This window comes from Poromitra crassiceps, assembly GCF_964638095.1.
Source record: "Poromitra crassiceps genome assembly, chromosome: 6".
In the NCBI taxonomy this organism is placed as follows: domain Eukaryota; kingdom Metazoa; phylum Chordata; class Actinopteri; order Beryciformes; family Melamphaidae; genus Poromitra; species Poromitra crassiceps.
In genome coordinates this window covers 63355972-63382234 of record NC_139627.1, presented here as the reverse complement: position 1 = coordinate 63382234, position 26263 = coordinate 63355972, and the positions used below count along the sequence as shown (strand labels likewise).

Below are 26263 nucleotides of genomic sequence, written 5' to 3'. Positions count from 1 at the left end.
TGGGAGCTCTATAGAAGTCTATTGGACTAGCCTGCACGTTGTGGGAGCTCTATAGAAGTCTATTGGACTAGCATGCACGTTGCGGGAGTTCTATAGAAGTAAATTGGTCTAGCCTGCACGTTGTGGGAGCTCTATAGAAGTCTATTGGACTAGCCTGCACGTTGTGGGAGTTCTATAGAAGTCTATTGGTCTACCCTGCACGTTGTGGGAGTTCTATAGGCTAGAAGTCTATTGGACTATCCTGCCCATTGTGGGAGTTCTACAGAAGTCTATTGGACTACCCTGCACGTTGTGGGAGTTCTATAGAAGTCTATTGGACTACCCTGCATGTTGTGGGAGTTCTATAGAAGTCTATTGGACTACCCTGCATGTTGTGAGAGTTCTATAGAAGTCTATTGGACTACCCTGCACGTTGTGAGAGTTCTATATAAGTCTATTGGACTACCCTGCATGTTGTGGGAGTTCTATAGAAGTCTATTGGACTACCCTGCATGTTGGTGGAGTTCTATAGAAGTCTACAGGACTTCCCTGCACGTTGACATATGAGGAGAGCGGTCCTGACTACACGTATTGACGAGTATTTGGCGACGTGGTAATGATGTCAAACACATCCTGCACGTTGTGAATCTCTTCTTTCATGTGAAGTTGAAATCACTGTTTTTTTTTAATTAAAGTTTAGGCATTAATGGTTTAGATTGTTTTTCATAAAGTTCATGAAGAATATTTTTCATAACGGTCTGTTCTCTCTGTCTGATGATCTGTCCTGACTGACTTGTCCAAACAGTCTGCTGCTGGAATTCCCCTCGCACACACACACGTACACACACACACACACACACACACACACGTACACACACACACACACACACACACACACACACACACACACACACACACACACACACAAGCACACACACACAGATGAATGTCATCACTGTTGTCACATGATGACACGCACTGACACATCATACACAGGCACCCACGCACATATCAAAAACATACATAGACACACCCATCAGACAGTATACGCGCATGCGCACACACACACACACACGCACACACACGCACGCACGCACGCACACACACACACACGCACACACACACACACGCGCACGCACACGCACACGCACACGCACACACACACGCCCGGCTGCAGCTGTTTGCCAGGTGAGGTGTGTGTTGCAGCAGGTGAGGTGTGGGTTGCAGTACAACTCATTCATTACACTTCAGTGGTTTCCTGTGCTTTAATTGAAAGGGTACGTTTCATTCATTGAAACAGGTTTGATAGACTTTGCCTTTATGTGACGTCTTTTATTTTTACTGCTTCACGTCCTTTCATCACGCGGACACTTCTACTTCTTACCTGTTTTAATTTGTTTTATGAGGACGATGTTCACTTTCATTTGATTGCTAAAACTGTACTCCTAAGATTATGTTTTAAAAGTGTGTTTTAACCCCGTAAAAGCCTGAACCATCGAACAATTCCCAGAAAATTGAAAAACATTTATCCAATGGATGGATACAAACAGATAAATTACCCGATATGTGTAAAATAGACACATTTTCAACACAATTTTACTCTAAAATAATGTACAAAATATGAAGTAATTATACGTTATTGTACTTTTCACTCCACTACATCTTTATGAAGGTCTCCGTTACTCGTTTCTTTGAGACATACTGTAGCTTTGAAGTCTGCGTCATCAGATGAATTTCCTTTTCTCAAATAGGCCAGTGATTCCCAAAGTGTGGGCCGTGGAGGTACTGTACTGCCGAAAATCTATTTCATAAGAAGAAAAGCACTCCGGAATGAAGTAACGTGCTGTGGAAGCAACAGGGCCATTTTCTGGAAGCGCACACAACAGCAGAACTTTTTGTTGTTTTTCTCTTAAGTTTTCTCAACTCGCAAAACATTTCCCAAAATGTACCGAAACATATTTGAGAATTCCTCATAAAGTATTCTAGAAATGTTCTACTTTAAAGTTTGATGATGAGTGTTAAATGTAAATTTGCAAAGGTTGCAAATAACCAACAAATTCTCATACGCGGTGAGAATCACTTAATTTAATTAGAACTTTTATTTTTGTTTAGACGAGTTCAAATGTCTTATTTCCTCCATAAATACTTCGAAAGTTGATGCGGACCACTTTTTATCATCCAGTCAGAGAGATATCAGACGCTTCAGCTCCCATTGTTCCTACTCAGAAAGACACAGAGGTTCCTCTCAGAATGACAGAGGTTCCTACTCAGAATGACACAGAGGTTCCTACTCAGAATGACAGAGGTTCCTACTCAGAATGACACAGAGGTTCCTACTCAGAATGACACAGAGGTTCCTACTCAGAATGACACAGAGGTTCCTACTCAGAATGACACAGAGGTTCCTCTCAGAATGACACAGAGGTTCCTACTCAGAATAACACAGAGGTTCCTACTCAGAATGACACAGAGGTTCCTACTCAGAATGACACAGAGGTTCCTACTCAGAATGACACAGAGGTTCCTACTCAGAATAACACAGAGGTTCCTACTCAGAATGACACAGAGGTTCCTACTCAGAATGACACAGAGGTTCCTACTCAGAAAGACACAGAGGTTCCTACTCAGAAAGACACAGAGGTTCCTCTCAGAATGACACAGAGGTTCCTCTCAGAATGACACAGAGGTTCCTACTCAGAATGACACAGAGGTTCCTACTCAGAATGACACAGAGGTTCCTCTCAGAATGACACAGAGGTTCCTCTCAGAATGACACAGAGGTTCCTACTCAGAATGACACAGAGGTTCCTACTCAGAATGACACAGAGGTTCCTACTCAGAATGACACAGAGGTTCCTACTCAGAATGACACAGAGGTTGACATGAACAGTTTTTCCCATTCAGAAGCTGGTAATTATGGAAACTTCCATATTATGACACATCAGAAGGGCTTAGTTGGTGTGCAGGAACAGAACACACTGCCCAACAGTCAGGGTTGGTATGTCTGGTTTCTATGACCCCCCCCCCCCCCCCCACACACACACACACACACTAGAGAGCTGCAAACCCGAGGGTACCCTCGCGGGCCCCTCGGGCCTGCCTAAACGGGCCCGGGCCGGGCTCGTTTTTTATTTTTATTTTATTAATAGGTCCGGGCCGGGCCGGGGTCGGGCCGTTTTTCAATAATTAAATAAAATAACGTTGTATTACTCGCTTGATTTTACACAGCAGAGCAGTCAGACAAAGAGGAGGAGCGCACACTGCACAGCCACACACACACAGAGTCACACACACCCTCACCGTGACGTTAGTCTGCCAGTCCACAATCCACCGTTCAGTCAGCATGCTGTCACTGTCAGCGTAAAAAAACAACAACAAAACAAGCCGCGTGTGTCCGTGTCCGTGTCGTGAGAGAGAGAAATAAGATCGATGGACATAAAACAAAGTTTGCGAGGGGAGAGTTAAACAGTCCCCACTGCAGTAGGGAAAGCTCATTTCAACCTGTTCAAAACGAACCCATCTACCATACATTGTGAGGACACTAATGTGACGTTATTCAATGCAGCTATAAACGGTAAGTCTGCTGTTTTAATTTCGATATGCTTGAGTGACATAATGTTTCAGTTTGTGGGCATTGTTGCTGTTGGCAATTAAACAATCTAACGTTCTCTTTCTCGACAATATGTCTGGATTTTGACAGGCCACGGTAGCGTGTGTGAGAGGGGGAGAGAGAGACAGAGAGAAAGCTGCAGTGTTTGTCTTTAGGCAACACAGTCTAGCAACGTTTTGGACCAAAACGAGTTCAGCAGCGCGGCAGCATGCACAGAGAGGGAGAGAGAGATGTGTCGTCATATCGTGATATTGATGTCGGGCCTCGCAACGGGCTCGGGCCAATTAATTTCATGACTCATCCGGGCCGGGTCGGGCACGGGCCTGCATGTCACGGGCCGGGGAGGGCTCGGGCCGAGATTTCAGGCCCGCGCAGCTCTCTAACACACACACACACGGTTGTGGTCGATGTATTTCCCAGTTTTCCTGCAGACTGTTCCTGTTGAAGCCACAACACATACACACTCTGACTCACACACAACACACACACACACACACACACACACACACACACACACAATTTATCTCCCGCCACCCCCCTCTCTCTGTAGCGGTGAGTCATCAGGTTATTTTCATCTGTCTGTTATTTGTGGTGGGCAGGTCGTCACCTCTGCTGTCTGACAATCTCATTTATTATAATCATAGCTTTTCAATTACATTTCCCTCTGTCTCCTCTCTCTCTACCCCAACACTGATCTGACTCTCTCTCTACCCCAACACTGATCTGACTCTCTCTCTATCCCAACACTGATCTGACCCTCTCTCTACCCCAACACTGATCTGACCCTCTCTCTATCCCAACACTGATCTGACCCTCTCTCTACCCCAACACTAATCTGACCCTCTCTCTACCCCAACACTAATCTGACCCTCTCTCTACCCCAACACTGATCTGACTCTCTCTCTACCCCAACACTGATCTGACTCTCTCTCTACCCCAACACTAATCTGACTCTCTCTCTACCCCAACACTGATCTGACTCTCTCTCTACCCCAACACTGATCTGACTCTCTCTCTACCCCAACACTGATCTGACTCTCTCTCTACCCCAACACTAATCTGACCCTCTCTCTACCCCAACACTGATCTGACCCTCTCTCTACCCCAACACTGATCTGACCCTCTCTCTACCCCAACACTAATCTGACTCTCTCTCTACCCCAACACTGATCTGACTCTCTCTCTACCCCAACACTGATCTGACTCTCTCTCTACCCCAACACTGATCTGACTCTCTCTCTACCCCAACACTAATCTGACTCTCTCTCTACCCCAACACTGATCTGACCCTCTCTCTACCCCAACACTGATCTGACTCTCTCTCTACCCCAACACTAATCTGACTCTCTCTCTACCCCAACACTGATCTGACCCTCTCTCTACCCCAACACTGATCTGACCCTCTCTCTACCCCAACACTGATCTGACCCTCTCTCTACCCCAACACTGATCTGACCATCTCTCTACCCCAACACTGATCTGACTCTCTCTCTACCCCAACACTAATCTGACCCTCTCTCTACCCCAACACTGATCTGACTCTCTCTCTACCCCAACACTAATCTGACCCTCTCTCTACCCCAACACTGATCTGACTCTCTCTCTACCCCAACACTAATCTGACCCTCTCTCTACCCCAACACTGATCTGACCCTCTCTCTACCCCAACACTGATCTGACTCTCTCTCTACCCCAACACTGATCTGGCCCTCTCTCTACCCCAACACTGACCTGACTCTCTCTCTACCCCAACACTGATCTGACCCTCTCTCTACGCCAACACTGATCTGACCCTCTCTCTACCCCAACACTGATCTGACTCTCTCTCTACCCCAACACTGATCTGACCCTCTCTCTACCCCAACACTAATCTGACACTCTCTCTACCCCAACACTAATCTGACTCTCTCTCTACCCCAACACTGATCTGACTCTCTCTCTACGCCAACACTGATCTGACTCTCTCTCTACCCCAACACTGATCTGGCCCTCTCTCTACCCCAACACTGATCTGACCCTCTCTCTACCCCAACACTGATCTGACACTCTCTCTACCCCAACACTGATCTGACTCTCTCTCTACCCCAACACTGATCTGACTCTCTCTCTACCCCAACACTGATCTGGCCCTCTCTCTACCCCAACACTGATGAGACTCTATCTCTACCCCAACACTGATCAGACTCTCTCTCTCTACCCCAACACTGATCTGACACTCTCTCTACCCCAACACTGATCTGACCCTCTCTCTACCCCAACACTGATCTGACCCTCTCTCTCTACCCCAACACTGATCTGACCCTCTCTCTACCCCAACACTGATCTGACCCTCTCTCTACCCCAACACTAATACAGTGGTGGGCTGAGGAGCATCGCTGCTTTTCTCAGACGATGTAGTCCTGATGGCATCATCGGTCTGGGACCTTCAGCACTCACTGGATCGGTTCACAGCCCAGTGTGAAGCAGCTGGGATGAGGATCAGCACCTCTAAATCTGAGGGCATGGTTCTCAGCAGGAAAGCGGTGGATTGTCTCCTCCAGGTAGGGAATGCGTTCTTACCCCAAGTGAAGGAGTTCAAGTATGTCGGGGTCTTGTTCTCGAGGGAGGGGACAATGGTGTGGGAGATGGGCCAAAGAATCTGAGCTGGAGAGATTATATCTCCACGCTGTCCTGGGAACGCCTCTGGATCCCCCAGTCAGAGCTGGCTAATGTGGCCGGGGAAAGGGAAGTTTGGGGTCCCCTGCTGGAACTGCTACCTCCGCCACCCGATCCTGGATAAGCGGGTGAAGATGGATGGATGGAGGACATACAGTAGCTACTCCTAACGTTCTTGCAGCACCTGCTGCTACAGTGCAGATTTCAGCTAAAGGTACTAAGGCAGGGATACTCCCCTTGCTTTGCCCGGGGGCCACTTTCGTGCAATGTAGAAGGCCAGGGGCCAGTTAATAAGCAAACAATATTAAAAAAATTGTAGCGGATTGTAGGTTTTTGGGGTGTCAGCCAGAGTTTAGACAATGTCGTACACACCGGATAGTTAGTTAGGTTAAGTACATACTGGAGCTCAGTCAAACTTTATTTCACGTTAGTTTTAATTGTGAAATAGATTCTAATTCACAATTAAAACTAATGTGAAATTATTAGAGAAGTTAGTTAGGTTAAGTACATACTGGAGCTCAGTCAAACTTTATTTCAAGTTAGTTTTAATTGTGAAATAGATTCAAATTCACAATTAAAACTAACATGAAATTATTAGAAAATGGTCGGGGGGCCACTCTGCACCCTGTCGCGGGCCGCATCTGGCCCCCGGGCCGCAAGTTGAGTATCACTGTACTAATTGGTAAGTAAGGTAGTAAATGCACGTAGTTACTTTCCACCGATTAGTTACACCCCCCCCCCCACACACACACACACACACACACACACACACACACTGACCGGGATGTGCTGGAGGGGCTGGAAGCGTTCCCTCACCCCCCCACCCACACACCCACACACACACACATTACACACACACACACACACACACACACACACACATTACGCACACACACACACACACCCACACACACACACATTACGCACACACACACACACACACACACACACACACACACACACACATTACGCACACACACACACACACACACACACACATTACACACACACACACACACACACACACAGACCGGGATGTGCTGGAAAAGCTGGAAGCGTGCATCCAGCCAGACGTAGACGGTGGAGCTGACGGCGGTGGTGAGGCCGTCGAAGGTGTTGGCAACCACCAGGAAGCTGAACGGCCCCACGCTGAAGAACTCCCAGTCATACGCTCCAGACGTCTGCAGGGTCTGGTTCACCTCAAACACCTGAGAGACACCACACACACACATCGAATAATCCACTAACAAACTAGGTTACCCAAACCTGTGTTTTTCTGTGTTTTTATTCTACTATACATCCCGGAAAATGGTGGTAATGCCATTGAACAGGCAGGGCCAGATTAATAGTACCATGGGCCCCGGGGCTAATCATTTTCTAAGGGCTCCCCCCTGCTGCAAGGAAGGGACCGTAGGCCGCAAAAAAGAGATAGAAATTTTTTGGACGTTTGGATGTTTTTTAGCCATATTTAAAGGAATATCTCATTTTAAATTAACATTCAAAGCCATGATGTCACAATAAGCACTTTTATTAAAACAAAATAAAGTGCAAAGACTGGGTAAAACAGGCAGCTGCATAATACATGTAAATTAAAACTTAAATAGCCCATATTAAATAAAATGTGTATAGGTTTTCCTCTTCTGCTTAACTAAATACACAGCTGTGCAATAACAATAAAAATGTAAACAGAACAAGATTAACAACTGACCAAATACCAACTATCAATATTGTGACAATCTTGTAGGGATGACTAGTGCTTCACAAAATAGAAACACTGAGATTTTTATAAATAATAATCATCAGTAATGTGGAAATAATAACTAAGTGGGTAAAGGCAAATAATAGAACAGCTAGAACAGTCTGATAAGAAATTACATCACTTTACTCAAATGCAGCCTTTAAAACCAGACTTATCATCATATCCAACATCTAAGACCATTTCTAGTCTCATATCACCATTATGCATCCAGTCCTACTTCAGCATTCAGTATGCCAGGGGTCCGTCCCCAATTACTTTTCACCAAGGGCCACATTTTGCTGAGGGCCGAGGGCCGAGGGCTGGCGCTGGCGCGGAAAATTTTGGGGCATTTGAAATCAGATTTAGAGGAATAACTCATTTTAAATTAACAGTTGTGATTATTCAGTCTTAAACACCAATATTTGATCCTTTTCTCACTGGGTGGGTTAATTTAAGCATATATCAGTAAGTGGCCCGGGATTCTCAAAGCCTGTGTTAAGAGTCACACAAGAACAAAAATGCACTCTTGAAGATAAATAAATCCAAAACCAAATGAGTTAATTATTTACATTTTTACTTCAAACTTCCTCAATGTAGAACAGTAATTTCTTACATATGAGATTACTTTTAGCCTTTTAGTCATAAAGATTAATTAAAGATATTCCATATTCCAGACTGAAATGTTATAACAGAAGTGGAGTATAATTGCCCAGAATGACATGAACATTTGGACACTTATTCAGCGGGTATTTTGCATGTTGCGTTCAGGTGCACTGTGTTAAAAAAGAAAAGAAAAAAAAAGAAAAACATAACTAAAATATATAACTAAAATATATAACATAGGTTTATTACTAAAGAGGCCGTACGGTACCTTAGTGTGTGGGTTCCAGCGGTAGATGACACTGTGGATGTTGTGGTTGGAGTCTCTGGCTGAAGACAAACAGCAGGTATTAACGTTTTTATCTGTCTCACACTGTGACATCACAGCATGACATCACATTACCTGTTATTATCTGTCTCACACTGTGACATCACAGCATGACATCACATTACCTGTTATTATGTCTCACACTGTGACATCACAGCATGACATCACATTACCTTGTTATTATCTGTCTCACACTGACATCACAGCACATCATCACATTACCTGTTATTATCTGTCTCACACTGTGACATCACAGCATGACATCAACACATTACCTTGTTATTATCTGTCTCACACTGTGACATCACAGCATGACATCATCACATTACCTTGTTATTATCTGTCTCACACTGTGACATCACAGGATGACATCACAGTTTTTCAATCTCGCCTCAAGACCCATCTCTTCTCCTCTCTGCCTTCTCTTGAGTCCCTGTGTGTCTGTGTCATGTTTGTTCATTGTCACTGTCGTCGCCTGGTTAGAGATTACAGTGATACTACAGAAGACAAGAAGGTCACTATAAACTCTCAGACACTGTAAGTCCACATCAGAGTAGGAATATTATAGGACTACTGCTTTGCCATCACAGACATAAAAAACAAAGGGCTTGTTGGACATTTGGACAACATCATTACTTTATATCACAATCCAAATCATATCGATAATCTTGATTTTGCTTAAAGGTCCCATTCCGTGCAAAAGCTGTTTTTACTTCTAAATGCATATATACTGCTGTCATCCCTCCCTGTAATGAGTGCTCACAACCTCAGAACTGCCAGAGTTGGATTTGTCCCTATCCAGCTTCCCCCTGCAGTCTCCTTCAAGCCACGCCCCTTACACTCTGTTCTCCCAGACGGTTTCATGTTACGTCACGCGGGTCCTTTAGCATACTGCGCGCGGTCTCTCTCACACAAGCTACCTGCACCATTTTGTCTATTGTTTCCCATAGCAAGCGGTTTCAGCGCTAGATTCATCATGACCTGTTGGTCTGTGCTAACCATTTCAGCCCAGAATGTTTCCACAATCTGGGGCAGTACAATCAAGGTTTAGCCACAAAATGAACACTTCTAGCTGGAGCGATGCCAACTGTACGTGATCCAGCAACTGCGGAGGTGCATTCGGTAAGTCTAGGCATTTTGAGATGTCCTGTTTAGCGTAGCAACCGTTAAGTTAGCGATAGCTCGTTGCTAACGTTAGTTGTGGACACAACCTAGCGTGCTGGTCCACGGACGCTAATCTGATTGGCCGCTGGGAGCCTGGGGCGGACTCTTCCCCAGCGGCCAATGGGAACTGTTAGCTCTGAATATATTATAGAAACAGACCATTCCTGGGAAGCGACGAGATGAGGAAGTGAGAACTCCGTCAGAACGAACGGGGTTGCTATATTTTCCACAAATTAATCCAGAATCATGTTTTATGGACCAGAGACACACGTTTTTAAGAGGTTACAGCTGCACGAATTGGTGAGCAGATGGAGAACAGAGATGCCATGTCAGATCCATAAAGAAACTGCAAACTGCTTTGTAATGACTAGTTATTTGTCATCATCTCATGCAGGCTTTCATATATTTTCTGCTTATTTGTAGAGTGGAAAGTCCTTCTTATGAACAAAACTGAAGACTCAATGGTTTTATAGAAATGTGATGATCTAAACAGCTGTTCTAATCATAAATGACTGTGATTCTATAGCGCTACACATGCGGCGAAATCGCATCAAACTACAGTATTTAGAAATACTCTGAGAATGATCTTTGCACTGTGTAGTCTGTAAATTAATCTTTGAAGATTTGTGATGTCACATGTCCAAATGCTGTGATGTCACATGTGCAAATGCTGTGATGTCACATGCCCAAATGCTGTGATGTCACATGTCCAAATGTGGTGATGTCACATGTCCAAATGCTGTGATGTCACATGTCCAAATGCTGTGATGTCACATGTCCAAATGTGGTGATGTCACATGTCCAAATGCTGTCCCAGGCTGGAAGGCTTTTTGATGGCTAAATCATGGCGATGCAATTTTACGCACAGGTGCGGAGGGAAGCTGTCGGGGCAGCGGGGTGTCTATGAACACACCTTGTCAATATGACAACTTTGACCATTTCATTTGTTTTGATTGTCTCTCAGCGATGATTGGATCTTCAAGCACTTAATAAATAAAATGTGTCTGAAACCAGATTCCTAAAATGTGTCTGAAACCAGATTCCTAAAATGTGTCTGAAACCAGATTCCTAAAATGTGTCTGAAACCAGATTCGTAAAATGTGTATGAACCCAGATGATGTGAAATGCGACTATTCTGGGTGCATCCAATTTCTCAGTTGGAGGGGGGGGGGGAAGTGGCTGAGCGCCGCTCCAGCAGCACTACACCCCTGCTGCTAAGCTAACTTTGACGTCAGGTGATGGTGATCCACCTTCTCACCAGGCAGCTTTCTCCACATCAAAAAAGAGAGAAATGCTGTGTGGACACGCCCAAAAAGCTCTGAGTGCTCAGTGCGTACTCTATGAAGAAATCAAAAGCATCCATCTCAATGTGTCTGTTTGTCCATATCGGGTCATATACTCTGCGTGTGTGTGTGTGTGTGTGTGTGTGTGTGTGTGTGTGTGTGTGTGTGTGTGTTTCTAGCCCATATGTTTATGATCAAACCATGAAAAAGACCAGTGCACCTGCATAAGCTGGCTCCCTGCCCCCCCCCCCCCACACACACACACACACACACACACGCAGATCATAAAGCATCCTGTTCTTTTCAGCTCAGATCAATGCGTGTGTTTTATCTTCACAGTAGTGTGTGTGTGTGTGTGTGTGTGTGTGTGTGTGTGGTACACAACTCACAGGCTAAATACACACACGCCCCACACCTGCACCATGCACCTGAACACCACACGTTGTATAGACGAGGAAGGACGTGGTGAGTACACACGCACGCGCGCGCACGCGCACGCACACACACACACACACACACACACACACACACACACACACACACACACACACACACACACACACACACACACACACAGACAGGGATCCAAAGCAGCACATGAATGGAAACAGTAGAATCCAGGCAGTCTCATAGAAAAATCAGGCAGGAAGGAACAAAGTTAAAGCAACAGCTCACGCTAAAATCAAAAATAAATACATTTCCTCTCTCCTGTGTTATTTATCCATCTAGATCGTTTTGTGTTAGTTGCTGAGATAGCGGCTGTAGAGATCTCTGCCTTCTCTCCAAATGGAACTGGATGGCACTTGGCTTGTGGTGCTCAAAGTGTCAAAAAATACATTTGAAAAACTCAACAGCAATGTCTCCTTCCAGAAATCATGACCCGGTTACCCAAGATAGTCCACTGACGTTGTTGTGCCGTGCGCAGTTTCATGTAGGCTGGACTATTTTCTTTCGACGGAACAACACCCACAACCTGCTAGCTAGCTACATGATACTGTCGCTAGTAGCAGCTAGAGCAGCAGCTAGCTAGCAGCTACTGGGAGTAGTTTGATTCAATCGTATAACGTTAAAATTCAATCCATACACAGAACTTTTAAACTGGTTATGAAATACTGGTGCCTCTATATGAGCTATCCAACTAGCTAGCAATGCTATCCTGCTGATTTCCTGTTTACCTCGTCTGTGATTAGCCACGGCCAGGAAGCTGTCGTTGTGGATACGGAAAGCCTCCCAGTCCAGAGCGGCGTGCGTCTGGAGCGTCTGGTAACGGAAAAAACGCCGCCGCCGGAAACTCCAGCGATAGATAACGGACAGCTCCGGATCGGACTCTCTGGAGTTAGCTACCACCAAGAAGACCTGAGAGAGAGAGAGACTTTGACTTTTGATGTTACACTAAAAACAGAGCGACATAACCACACCAAATGCTAAACAATGTGTAGCATAAAATGCGCATGTCTGTAAAGAGGAGATTCTTGGGTACCCATAGAACTCATTCTCATTCAGATATCTTGAGGTGAGAGGTCAAAGGACCCCTTTGAAATTGGCCATGCCAGTTTTTCCCTCACCAAACTGTAGCCTAACTTTGGAGCTAACATTATTAGCCCCCTTCCTGACAATCCCCGGCCCAGAGAGCTGCATTCTCCCTCGGCTTTGAAACGGAAGTCCGCATGGAGGGAGCCAGCTGCATGGTTCTCTGTGGAATGCGCTGAATCCCACTCGATTTAGGGCAGAACACGCCATACAAGCGCCAGGATTGGCCAATGTCAACTCCAGTCCCCAGAACGGTCAAATCAAATCATCCAGACACTACAGTATGTCCTGCCTCTCTACCCTGTTTCAGTGAGAGTAATGTTTGTTAAGAGTTAGTCTCTCAAGCGAGACTGTCTCTTCGAATTCTGTACTTCACACCCACAGAGGAAGTTGGGGGGAAAAAATGCTTCAGACCGGAGGAAGTTCGAGCCGATGCAGTTGATTGAAGAAATACAAGCGGATGTCCCGTCTAAAGGCGGGACATCGGGACATCGGGACATCTCCTCCATCATCGCTCATTATTTTCCCTGTTTCCCTTTCCGTTTTGGCCAACTTTCTCCTCTACGAAGTACAGACGGGTAGGGTTATGGTTAGGGTTAGGGTTAGGGTTAGGGTTAGGGTAGGCGGGAAGCATTTGAAAATTGCAGGAGTCAACGCGTCTGTTTTAAGAGACTAGTTTAGAGTGGGATACCTCACGCAGACCCTCTGAGACCCATTTCAGCTGGTCTTTAAGTCAGGACTTGACTTGAGTTGACTTGACTTGCTGCTGGCACGCCACAGTATGAAACAAACCTTGAACTCCTAACTAAACAAAACAAAAACAAAAACTCAACAGCAACGTCTCTTTCCAGAAACCATGACCCGGTTACTCAAGATAATCCCCAGACCTTGTTGTGAGCAGTTTCATGTAGAAACTATCTTCTTTCGACCCAACTACATCTGCTAGCTGCTAGCTGGCGCTTTGAGCAGCACAAACTGAGTGTGGATAGTGTTTTAGATGAGATTAGATTGAGTTTCTCTGTGTTTCTACATTTGTCAAAACAAAGTGCTGACAAGCCCGATGTAATGATACCTGTTCTCCAGCGGGCAGGGAGCCAGCAGATCTTCACATTACGACCGCCTGCTGTAATTAACTGAAGGGAAGTGGGGAGGTGCAGGAGTGTAAATCAATCGCACCTTCCCTCACATCACACTACATTACTGCCTCCGATTAGAAGGGCTCCCTCTTTCTCTCTCATCTCTCACTACAACCACATCAAACACCTCACTCACTCAACCTCGCTCTCTTTCTCTCGTCTCTCACCTCACTCACTCAACCAGATTTCGTTCTGGATTTGGCTCTGGATCGAGGCAACAAGGTAGAGCGTGTGTGGGAAGTGTGTGATGTCACTCAACTGGAAAAGATGTCACGTAATTGCTTGACTGTGATGTCATCAGTGAGGTCAATAGAGACAGTCTGCATGTCTAGGAACGCCCACAATAGATGCTGGGTTAGCTGGCGCAGCTTGGCTGGGGGCATGGTCAGGGTGGGGTAAATCCTCCCGTTCTATCCATTCAGCAAAGTTACAATTTAGCTGATAGCCCAGCCCAGGCAGACACGATCGGGGATTTAACCACCGCAGTAAAAGCACATCTGAGCAGACATAACAGTCACTTTGGTTGCAATTACATGTTGGTCCACATGGCGCTCCTTGTTATTGTATTGTCTTTACGACAACCTACTTTACGTCTCTCTTCTTCTCCAGTCTGCCTCCACGCAAGACGCAAGTCAGACTATTCTCTGTTACAAGACTTGGTGTGTGAGAATTAGCGTTCTCTATGTCTAACTTCTACATGTAGAGAATTATTGCCGTAGAGACCAGGCTTAATATGGTCGACAAGTCAATGAATAAACAGTCTGCAAATCCCACAACTGCCATGGTTTGAGTCTGTCATGTTAGCTGGCTATCCAGGAGGCTAACAAGCTACACAACACCCCCAAACTTGTTACAAGACGTCTTGTGTTCTGCTCTAGAACCCCCAAACCTGTAGTCTAGAGCCGCAGCACTGTCTTTTTGAGAGTCAGCCCATGAGATATATGGGCGGTTTTACCCCACTCGCGCGCCAGCCGTTTAACATTTTGTGGGCGTTCCCAGACATGCGGACTGTCTCTATCGAGCAATTGTCTTCTTAGTTAAAATTGGTTAAGTGGTGTCTGTCTGTCTGCACCGCTTACTTCAGCACCTGGGTGTGATTTTTACATTAAACAAATGTAAAAACCCTCGAATCTCAAAGCTTTTCATGGACCTCCGACCCCATAAAAAACACAGAGGCCAAATAACCCATTCTCAGAGCACCCTCTAGTCGCGTGTGTCACCCTCTAGTCGCGGGTGACACCCTCTAGTCGCGTGTGACACCCTCTAGTCGCGTGTGTCACCCTCTAGTCGCCGGTGTCACCCTCTAGTCACGAGTGTCACCGTCTAGTCGCGAGTGTCACCCTCTAGTCGCCGGTGTCACCCTCTAGTCGCGAGTGTCACCCTCTAGTCACGGGTGACACCCTCTAGTCGCCGGTGTCACCCTCTAGTCGCGAGTGTCACCCTCTAGTCGCGGGTGACACCCTCTAGTCGCGTGTGTCACCCTCTAGTCGCGGGTGTCACCCTCTAGTCGCGGGTGTCACCCTCTAGTCGCGGGTGACACCCTCTAGTCGCGGGTGTAACCCTCTAGTCGCGGGTGTCACCCTCTAGTCACGGGTGTCACCCTCTAGTCGCGGGTGACACCCTCTAGTCACGTGTGTCACCCTCTAGTTGCGGGTGTCACCCTCTAGCTGCGGGTGTCATCCTCTAGTTGCGGGTGACACCCTCTTGTTGCGGGTGTCATCCTCTAGTCGCGGGTGTCACACTCTAGGGTGTCACACTCTAGGGTGTCACACTCTAGGGTGTCACACTCTAGTTGCGGGTGACACCCTCTAGTCACGGGTGTCACCCTCTAGTCGCGGGTGACACCCTCTAGTTGCGGGTGACACCCTCTTGTTGCGCATGTCATCCTCTAGTCGCGGGTGTCACACTCTAGGGTGTCACACTCTAGTTGCGGGTGACACCCTCTAGTCGCGTGTGTCACCCTCTAGTCGCGGGTGTCACACTCTAGTTGCGGGTGACACCCTCTTGTTGCGGGTGTCATCCTCTAGCTGCGGGTGTCACTGTCTAGTCTCACCTTGTGGTCGATGGTGAAGTGTTTCCAGGCCCGAGCCTCCTGGGTGCTGATGTTCTGGTAGAGCTCAAACTTCCCGTCCCTCCATTTATAAAGGCCTGAGCCGGGCCGTGAATCCCTGAAGGAGATGAGAGTCGTTACTGTCCACACATCAGGGCTGGAAGAAGTTACTGTCCACACATCAGGGCTGGAAGAAGTACTCAGATCTTTCACTTGGGTTAAATAATTAGTAATACCACAATGTAGAAATACTGTTACATTCAAAATGTTACTTAAAGATGTTACCCATTTCAAAGTATCCTATACGAGGGATCAGCCGAGCAGCATTTTGGTAAAGAAACTGCGTTTCCGGGGGGAAACGGCAATGGGACCCAGCCTTGAGTGCTCACTCTAGCCCCGGCTGTGCGGTGTACATTTTAGAAACGGCGACAGTTCACACAACTTGCATAATTACACATTAAACTCTTGAGCTACTTCTGCTCTCACTCAGAATGTGAAAATAGAAGCGATGTGATGTATAGTTTTTGAGATATGAACGTTTGTTTGGCACAACTCATACTAGTTCACTGCTGCAGGTCGTCGTGACGTCATGCTGATTCCTCGTATTGCCGCCGCCTGCCACAGCAGGAAGTGTTTTTCTTTGGCTGTTAGTTCAGTGAGATTTGATCATGTGATCATTGGTCATGTGATCAGAGACTAATGCCACTGGAATCTGTGGATTCTCAGCTTTCATTTGACATCTTGTTGGACTCTTACTGGTGCAAACAAACGGAAAATAAATCCAACCATTACTGCCAGTACAGACCAGTACTTTTGCGGTAATAGGGTATTTAGAGAGGTAGCATTTGTAAGTAAGTACATAAAGTACCAAACGTAAAAGTACTCATTATGCAGAATTGCCCATTTCAGATATCTATAAATTTGGCAATGTGCACTCTGTTTCAAGAATTTTGTCATTGGGCTGAAACTTTCAGGGGGTGACGTGACAGAGCCACATTTTTTAATTAGGGCAGATTAGATTGCCCTAATTGTCCTAAGGCTGATTGCCCAAAGGCTGAGGCTATAGTTCGGTGATGACGTCACTGATGATGTCATCAGTGATGATGTCATCAGTGATGTCATCAGTGGTGATGTCATCAGTGAGGTCATACATAGGGATTGTGACATCATTGTGACATCACTGATGATGGCATCAGTGACACACACACACACACACACACGAGAGAGACTGAGGGAGAGGGAGAGATAGGAGAGGGAGAGAGAGGAGAGGGAGAGGGACAGTGATGTGGGCGATATACTCGCTATCGCCCAGTCAGCCATGCCCCGCTACTACAGCGTGGTTGGCTGCCTTGGTCGATTTCGAAATGGCCCGTCCTTCCCTCGCCGTCTGTCGCTCACCACCTTGCAAAGCATGCTGGGATACCTGCGTCAGGACATCGCGAACAACAAGACGAGAGGAGGGGCCAAAATCTAAATAGACCAATTGAAGACGGAAATACAGCAAGGCAGCCAACCACGCTGCAGCAACGGGGCAGGGCTTGACAGGGCGAAGGCGAGTACTTGTGAGTTGATCGCGTTCGGTGAGAAGGGGGTCTGAGGGAGAGAGAGAGAAGGGGAGAGAGACTAATGGAGAGAGAGAGAGGGAGACACAATAGGGCAGGCGAGGCCACGCAGCAGCCAAGCTGCGGGCGAGGCTTCGCAGTGGGCGAGCTGCGTATGCGAGCTGCAGGGCCAGCTTGGCGAGCTGCAGGGCGGGCGACCCCACGCAGTGGGCGAGCCTAGGATTCGAACGCGCGAGATGCCTAGTAATATATATTATCACTTTAATGTTGCAGCTGGTAAATGTGGAGCTAAGTTTGATTTATTGATGTATTTATTTATATTGATTTACATACTGCTAACCTGATGTGCCAATGCTTTGTTACACAGAACCACCTGGAAAGTCGTCCTTGGAAACTGCAAAAGGGAGGTGCTTTCAAATAAATACTTGGCAGGTGATTGGATGAACCATCTGTCTATCACGGGCTAACTTCATCCACTTAGGACCACCTCCTCCTTCCTTGGACGCTGATTGGTCCGCACCACTGGTGGTTCTGATTCAAACGCATAATGGACATAATGGACATAATGGTTCCCATGTTAAACCTGGCCATTTCCACCACTGGTAGTAACTAAAGCTGTAAATGTAGTGGAGTAAAAAGTACAATAGCAGTAGGCTATATAGTATAACAAAGCAGAAAATAGAAATGCTCAAATGTATACATAAGTACAGTACTTTATGTACTTAGTTACTTTCCAGCACTGCCGGACAGACTGGCAGGTGGAGCCGGGACCGCAGCTTACACATTTTGTACAGTATATTTATTTTTTCTTTTAGTCTTTGATATTCGAGGTGTATTATGTTTTATGTTATTATGTTTCCTGGTTTGGAACTTGTTTTCTACCTGTTAGCTGTAGCCATGAACAGGCCTTCAGAGGGGATGGAGAAAACCTCCACATCAAAGGTTTCTGAGCTGGTGTACAGATCCTGGTAGTCCTCTACGTAATCCAAACGTTCCTTATCTGAGACCAGACATGGAGATATGAGAAAGTCCAGTTGAATCATTCACATTCCTTTCGCCGTGAACTTACAGTTAGTAAGACTGAGTGGAGCGGCGATTTAAGAGTAAACACAACATTTAACCATTTAAACCACAAGTTTTCAAAGTGGGAGGCGGGCCTCCCCAGGGAACTCCAAAAGGTTTCAGGGGAGGCTCAGTGAATGGAAGTGAAAAAAGATTACATTAGTCATCAAAAGGAGATCACATAGAATAGCCTACATGTGTGTGATTTGGTTAAAGAGATAGTTCAGAGATACAGTAGTTTTGGGGGATTTTACCATTTGCAAAACTAAGCAAGTAATTTATTTATTTATTTATTTTGGGGTGGGGGGTGCTTTTTCCAAGCTTTGCCTGGGGGGAGGCCCACAGTCACAGACTTTGAAAACCCCTGATTTAAACCATTCAACAGGTGATACTGAAGACTTTGTAAAGACTGTTGATCTCACCCTGCAGCAGAGCGGTCCAGGTGAATCCATCACAGACTAACAGGCCTTTCTTCAGAGCGTTGAACCACAGCTGTCCCTGTTCTGCTCTGAAGCAGGGAGGCCGCTTCCCCAGAGTCACCCTCACCTCCGCCTCTGGGGGCAGACATGTTGGACAAATTAATTTTTATTTTATTTATGTTTATTTGCACATATTTAAAAAACAAACAGAGAAAAGGAAATCAACAAAAACATGTGCAGATAGAGACAGGAAACCCTACTGTATGTGGGCTTATTCTGGGTCTCAGAAATTAAACCAATATTAAAAGGCCCATTCCGTAAGACTCTTACTGAGACCGGTGGCTGTTAGAGTAACTGCAGGCAGCCTGTGCTCATGCTGACATGCGTGCACCGTACTCACACGAGCAGCTGCTTCCTGGCTAAACCAGTGACAGCATAGGAGGCGTTGATTGCTTCATAACATTAGCTGATAAAAGTCACTTTAAAACGGCAACTTGGACAAAGTATCAGATCAGTCAGATCAGCCTCAGAGAATTGAATTAGCGGACATTATTGTGGCATGTTCTCAGTGATACTGTCACTGTACTAGCACTTTGTACTAACTTTGTTTTTGAGAGTTTTAAATGGTTTATTGAAAGACATTTTATAGACTTATAGAATTTACTGAAACTTTGTATGTCACTTTGTATTATCACTTTGTATTCATTTAGTTTTTGAGAGTTTTTTATATTTTATATTGAGAGAGTTTTTATTGAATTTACATGTAATATGATGCTGTGATGAAGCTTCTTTCTGTCCCTTCTCAAACTATTTTGTGTATGTTTTTTCTTGCTTTTAACTCATGTTGACTGCTGGCTTCACGTATGTGGAGTTATTTGTATGAGCTTTTGTGATGTTTTTTATGTTTTGAACAGTTCGAGATAAATAAAGATCAAATCAAATCAAATCAAATGTTTGGTCGTGTTTTGGCTTGCGTTGGCTGTGGGGAAGTGGATACTAATGTTAATACTATGAGCCAGGAGCTATCTGTCTGCTTCCCCTGGGGCTGGTGTTAGCTGGACGCGACCAAACTGAGGTCAATGTTCCATAAACGTAAACGGTAGTAGCGTTAGGCATACTTGCGAGTGTTACATTATCCACACAAGACGGTAACGTTATTAGCGTAGCTTCTGTGTGGTAAATCGATTAGCTATATTAGTTAGGTTTTTTTTTAACACTAAAATATATCTCCCATCCTGAAAATGCGGCAACTAATTTATTTTTTTGCAAGGAGTCGAACAAATACACAAAACACAGCAGCAGTAACAAGGCATGCTTGGGCAGGAGTGCTCCTGTGGAAAATAGTGCCATTCTGATGTAATCCCCCATCCGACCAGTGCAGTGAGAGGCAGCAATGTCCCGCAAGGCATCTAGTCTGCCGGAAAGCCAAAAGAAGAAGAAGAAGAACAAGGCAGGCTTGGGGCGGACCATTTTGCTTGGGGCAGCAGCAGCTAGGGACCATTTATGGTGTAACACACAACACAGACCACACAAGACCGGTGATAGCAAAATGCCGAGGAGCAAAACAAAATTCAGGATGCCAAAATCGCAAGGCAAAAAAAAGCGGGAGCAGGCAAGAGGCTTTAGACCCAAATAATAATCTGTTAAACTTTTTTCAGTCAGCTCCGAAAGCTGCAGCGTTGATATGAGTAAAGCGGGGAAGGGGGGGGGGGGGGGGGGGGGGGGGCATAGTGGCTGGACCCTTCCAGGGGCACTGCCATCTCTCTGGGCGGCCCTGTTAGTTAGCCATGTCAGCAAGCAAGCTAACGTTATCTAATAGCCAGCCAAAACCACAATATCACAGCAGCTAATACAACAAGCTATCGCTAATGTAAAAGGTCCCACCATAAACCGAAAACAGGCTCGACTAGTTTTCCCCCCGACGTCAGTCCCATTGCTGCTGTTTGTTTGCTGACGTTCATTGACTGCATTAGCTAACGTAACGTTAGCCTGTATTAGCCTTCTTCTTTGCTGGTGTATTTACTGGCTGAGGCGCTGAGAGGCAGGCTCGTGAACGCACAGAAATGTCACATCCGTAGCCTCGGGCTGAGAGGAACCGAAGTCTGCTTATAGAATTCATGCAGCACAGCACAAGTACGGCTGGATGCAGATGCCTGATCTAATTTTGTAGGTTACGTTACGGAGCACTCATTGGTAATAAAAAACACTTTATGCACATTCATTTCTTCCAAAATCGTACATAATGTGTCAGGATCGGAGTGAGAAGTGTGGATCTAATCGCGGGTAGTTGATGACCACGGGAAACTTGGTAGGTCTGGAGAAGCTGGGGTGTTGTGGAACTTGGTAGCTTGAAAGCTGGGGCTGCACTGTTCGAGGTTTTGGGAACGGTTGCAGAGAGATTGCAGAGTTGCTGGTTGCAGGAATTGCAGGTTGCAGACGTTGCTTGAGATTGGTATGATCCTAGTTTAGATTATGAATCACTGGCCAGAGCAGGCCTTTATAGATCCGAGCATGACACCACCTGTGCTATGACATCATACCGTTTGTGACATCATCAGAGACATGACATCACCTGTGCTATGACATCACTAGCGAAAGGCATGAAAGACACTTATGAACCATGACATCATCAGTGATCGATGACATCATAGTCGGAATGACGACGTCAAAGTAGGAATGATGACGTCATCCTAACAGTACCCTCCCCTCAACGGATGCCACCTGGCGTCCAATGAGGCCATCAAGGATGGCCTCTGGAGAACAGAAAATCTGCAGGCGCCTGGAGACCATCAAAAGGGTCAATGTGTTGGCCACTTCAGCTGACCGCGTGGTGGGTCAGCTGAAGCGGCCGGCGGAGAAACTGGCGCCTCAGGGTCTTCTGTGTTGGCCACTTCAGCTGACCGCGTGGTGGGTCTGCTGAAGCGGCCGGCGGGGAAACTGGCACCTCAGTGTCTTCTGTGTTGGCCACTTCGGCTGACCGCGTGGTGGGTCTGCTGAAGCGGCCGGCGGGGAAACTGGCACCTCAGGGTCTTCTGTGTTGGCCACTTCAGGTGACCGCGTGGTGGGTCTGCTGAAGCGGCCGGCGGGGAAACTGGCACCTCAGGGTCTTCTGTGTTGGCCACTTCAGCTGACCGCGTGGTGGGTCTGCTGAAGCGGCCGGCGGGGAAACTGGCGCCTCAGGGTCTTCTGTGTTGGCCACTTCAGCTGACCGCGTGGTGGGTCTGCTGAAGCGGCCGGCAGGGAAACTGGCACCTCAGGGTCTTCTGTGTTGGCCACTTCAGGTGACCGCGTGGTGGGTCTGCTGAAGCGGCCGGCGGGGAAACTGGCACCTCAGGGTCCACTTCAGCTGACCGCGTGGTGGGTCAGCTGAAGCGGCCGGCGGGAAAACTGGCATCTCGGGAGCCTCCTCCTTGATTGGCGGAAATGTACCCGCTAAATCCATTTCTGAGTGATTCATACTGTCAGGATCGGAGTGAGAAGTGTGGATCTAATCGCGGGTAGTTGATGACCACGGGAAACTTGGTAGGTCTGGAGAAGCTGGGGTGTTGTGGAACTTGGTAGCTTGAAAGCTGGGGCTGCACTGTTCGAGGTTTTGGGAACGGTTGCAGAGAGATTGCAGAGTTGCTGGTTGCAGGAATTGCAGGTTGCAGACGTTGCTTGAGATTGGTATGATCCTAGTTTAGATTATGAATCACTGGCCAGAGCCTGCCGGAACAGGCCTTTATAGATCCGAGCATGACACCACCTGTGCTATGACATCATACCGTTTGTGACATCATCAGAGACATGACATCACCTGTGCTATGACATCACTAGCGAAAGGCATGAAAGACACTTATGAACCATGACATCATCAGTGATCGATGACATCATAGTCGGAATGACGACGTCAAAGTAGGAATGATGACGTCATCCTAACATAATGAGCCTTTAATAATAATCCGTACAAAGCATACAACTTGTAAAACACAACATTGCAATCATGGGGCTTTAAGATAAACGCAATAGTCCCCATTCTCCAGTGGGGGCAGTCCGCTGATTTGGTAGTCCGCTGATATAGGCTACTTCATTGTCCCTGAGCCTTGTGAGGCAGTTGATTCGCAGGAGATCACGATCACACCACAAATCGTGCCACGCTCCAAATCTATTGGTTTGAATCTAAACCACCAGTGGTTCACACCAATCAGCGTCCAGAGGCAGTTATGGCTTTGGTTTGATGGCAGTGAGAGCCAGCTTGTGATAGACGTGACAGACAGATGGTTCATCCAATCACCTGGCAGATATTGTTTTTAAGTGCCCGCCCTTTGAAACGGTTTCCCGTTGCTCTCTCACCTTAGCTCCCTGTCTGACCCAGTGTCTCTCTGCCTCTCTCTCTCCCTCTGCCTCTCTCACCTTAGCTCCCTGTCTGACCCAGTGTCTCTCTGCCTCTCTCTCTCCCTCTGCCTCTCTCACCTTAGCTCCCTGTCTGACCCAGTGTCTCTCTGCCTCTCTCTCTCCCTCTGCCTCTCTCACCTTAGCTCCCTGTCTGACCCATTGACATATAAAGATGGACGTCGCCTCGGGTCCCGTTCAGTGAAGCCGCTGCATGTTAGATCGCCGCTCTGGCGGCTGTAGCCAGTATAGGTCACGAGGCCCGCCTCCCCCATGTTAGTGGATGGGAAAATCACAACCAAAATAATCACAGTATACGTGAGATATTTTTTTTCCAAAGGTGGTTTGTGTCATTTTAGATAGTCATTATCATGCTAATGCCTGTGCAAGTGGTCATTTTTCTGATCCGTTTGTTTTTAAGTAGTTATTTGACATATAAAAAGAGATCAAAATAGATGATTGACAGCTGTGGCAGCCAGTCTCAAGCCGTCATTGGCTGGACAGGCTGTTCATATTATAGATCTATCGTCACAAGACACACGGCTTCATCTGCTATCTAACGCTGCCTGGGGACAGGGGCTCTTAGCACGGGTACTGGCTCCCTGGAGGTCGGGGTGGCTGGGTTGGCTACCAGACATATCCAATAAAAAGGACATTGTTTTGAGAAAGGTGCGCGAGGAAGTAACGTTGGTTGGGGACTGAAGTAAGTTCAGAAAATATGTGTTTTATTAGTTCCAGCCACGTTATCGGTACACAATAGTTTTTAACATGCAGGCTAGCACTAGCGTTAGCCGCTTGTGCTAGTCGGCTGTTTTTCGTTATTTATCGGCTTAATATTACTATAAATTAATAACCGATAACGATAGCTGGAATAACACAATAATAGACACATTTTCAGAACTTACCAGGTTGTCCAACTGCCTGCATATGCCAGGAAATGTGTTTTATAATGTTAACTCCCGGGTATAACCAACACGGGGCCTACACAAGTGTACACAAGCACCATTAGCTAATCGCTAACGGGTTAGCCTCACCTTACAGACACTGGAGGTTTTATTTTTGTAGTAAAGCAATAAACGTTTTTATATAGATATCTCAGGGAAGTGCTTTTACCGGGTCGGATGTTCGTTCTTCACAAGCTCCTTTCTTAGCTGTTGTAAGGATATAGTTAACAGAGACGAGACCAGGCAGCTGGGCTAACGTTACCACTGAGCTATATTAAATGGAACGTTACAACGTTGCTGCCCTAGCCACACTATACCAGTAAACAACGTAGCGTAAAGCGTCAAGGTTAGATTTGTAAAACCAACATTTGCTCCAAAAGGAATTAAATCATAAAGTTAATCAAAATGCCACGGAAACATTAGGCTAGCTTAATCAACACAGCAGTGTGAGAGGCTGAGAGCATCCCTCGCTCCTCGGTCTCAATCTCCGACAACCAAAATCAGATTTTCGTACAGGCATTTTGATAAACTGATCTCATAGTGGGAATCTTCCGACTTAAAGTGCCATATTTACAGAGCTAGACTGTATATAAATACACACTGCACTGTGCTCATTCTAGAAACAGCAGCTCTACATAAGAAAGTATAGGGGGGGGGGCTCAGACTGAGGTTTCAACCCAAAAGAGCTAGTGCGCAGACTCTGGTTCTCTGATCTGAGAATATTTTGGCTTCAATAGACCATACAGGGAGGAGATAGGGACACGTTCTCCATTCATATTATATCTCAATGGTCTGACCTCAGACTGTTGTCATAGTAACACACATCAAACAGCAGGACAGACCCCCCTGTCAATCAAACTCACTCACTCTCTCACACACGCACATGCACGCACGCACATACACGCACACGTGCACACGCGCGTGCGCACACACACGCACGCACACGCACACACACACACACACACACGCACACAGAGTGACACATGCACATGCAAACACACACACGCACACGCGCAAACACACACACACGCACACAGAGTGACACATGCACATGCAAACACGCACACACACACACACGCACACGTGCACACGCGCGTGCGCACACACACGCACGCACACACACACACACACACACACGCACACACACAGAGTGACACATGCACATGCACATGCAAACACACACACACAGACACAGACACAGACACACACACACACACACACACACACACACACACACACACACACACACACACAGGAAGCAGCTCTTCCATGCTGTCAGTCATTCCACAGCTCCAGTTACTGAATCCCTGCTACCATCACAACCTGCTGTTTACAACCCAAACACACACACACACACACACACACACACACACACACACACACACACACACACACACACACACACACACACACACAGTATCTTCTGTAGTGTTCATATTGTACCAGTTAAAGCCTTTTTTTTTTTACGGCTGTGAATTAAAACTATGTCACCTACAGTTAGTTAGTAGGTTAGTTAGTTACTTAAAGTTAGTATGTATTAGAAATAGTTTTCCAAATTGGAGCCTTCTGACCAGAGAAAACTGAGAAAAAGGCTGTAATTTTCCCCATATCGCTCGTAAAGTGTATCGCTCCAGTTTATTTAGCCATTTTTAAGAGATTTCATGTGTTTCTGAGTCATGTCCTCCTGACAGTGGTTTTCGTGTGTGAAAAAACGTAATTTTGTGCTCAAGTTCAAACATTTAAAGCAGCTACGAGGAACTTTCATTTTGTGTTGATTTTAGCGGCCCCTGTGAACAAAAGCGGTAGTGTTCCCAAAGAGAGCAGCTCCTGCT

At 46.4% G+C, this 26263-nt stretch overlaps 2 protein-coding genes across 2 annotated transcripts in view; one reads left to right on the top strand and one right to left on the bottom strand.

Moving 5' to 3' along the window:
* Positions 1–26263, top strand: part of LOC310778024 (myosin light chain kinase, smooth muscle-like) — a gene marked incomplete at its 5' end in the record, with an annotated part of 383786 nt that overhangs the window by 221260 nt on the left and 136263 nt on the right. The window lies entirely within an intron of this gene.
* Positions 1–26263, bottom strand: part of LOC310778770 (thrombospondin-type laminin G domain and EAR repeat-containing protein-like) — a gene marked incomplete at both ends in the record, with an annotated part of 82731 nt that overhangs the window by 7803 nt on the left and 48665 nt on the right. The window contains 6 exons of the mRNA XM_083639217.1: positions 7276–7452; positions 8854–8912; positions 12533–12713; positions 16077–16191; positions 18518–18635; positions 19120–19251. Of these exons, the coding sequence (XP_083495343.1) occupies positions 7276–7452; positions 8854–8912; positions 12533–12713; positions 16077–16191; positions 18518–18635; positions 19120–19251 (782 nt within the window). The remainder of the gene's footprint in view (positions 1–7275; positions 7453–8853; positions 8913–12532; positions 12714–16076; positions 16192–18517; positions 18636–19119; positions 19252–26263) is intronic.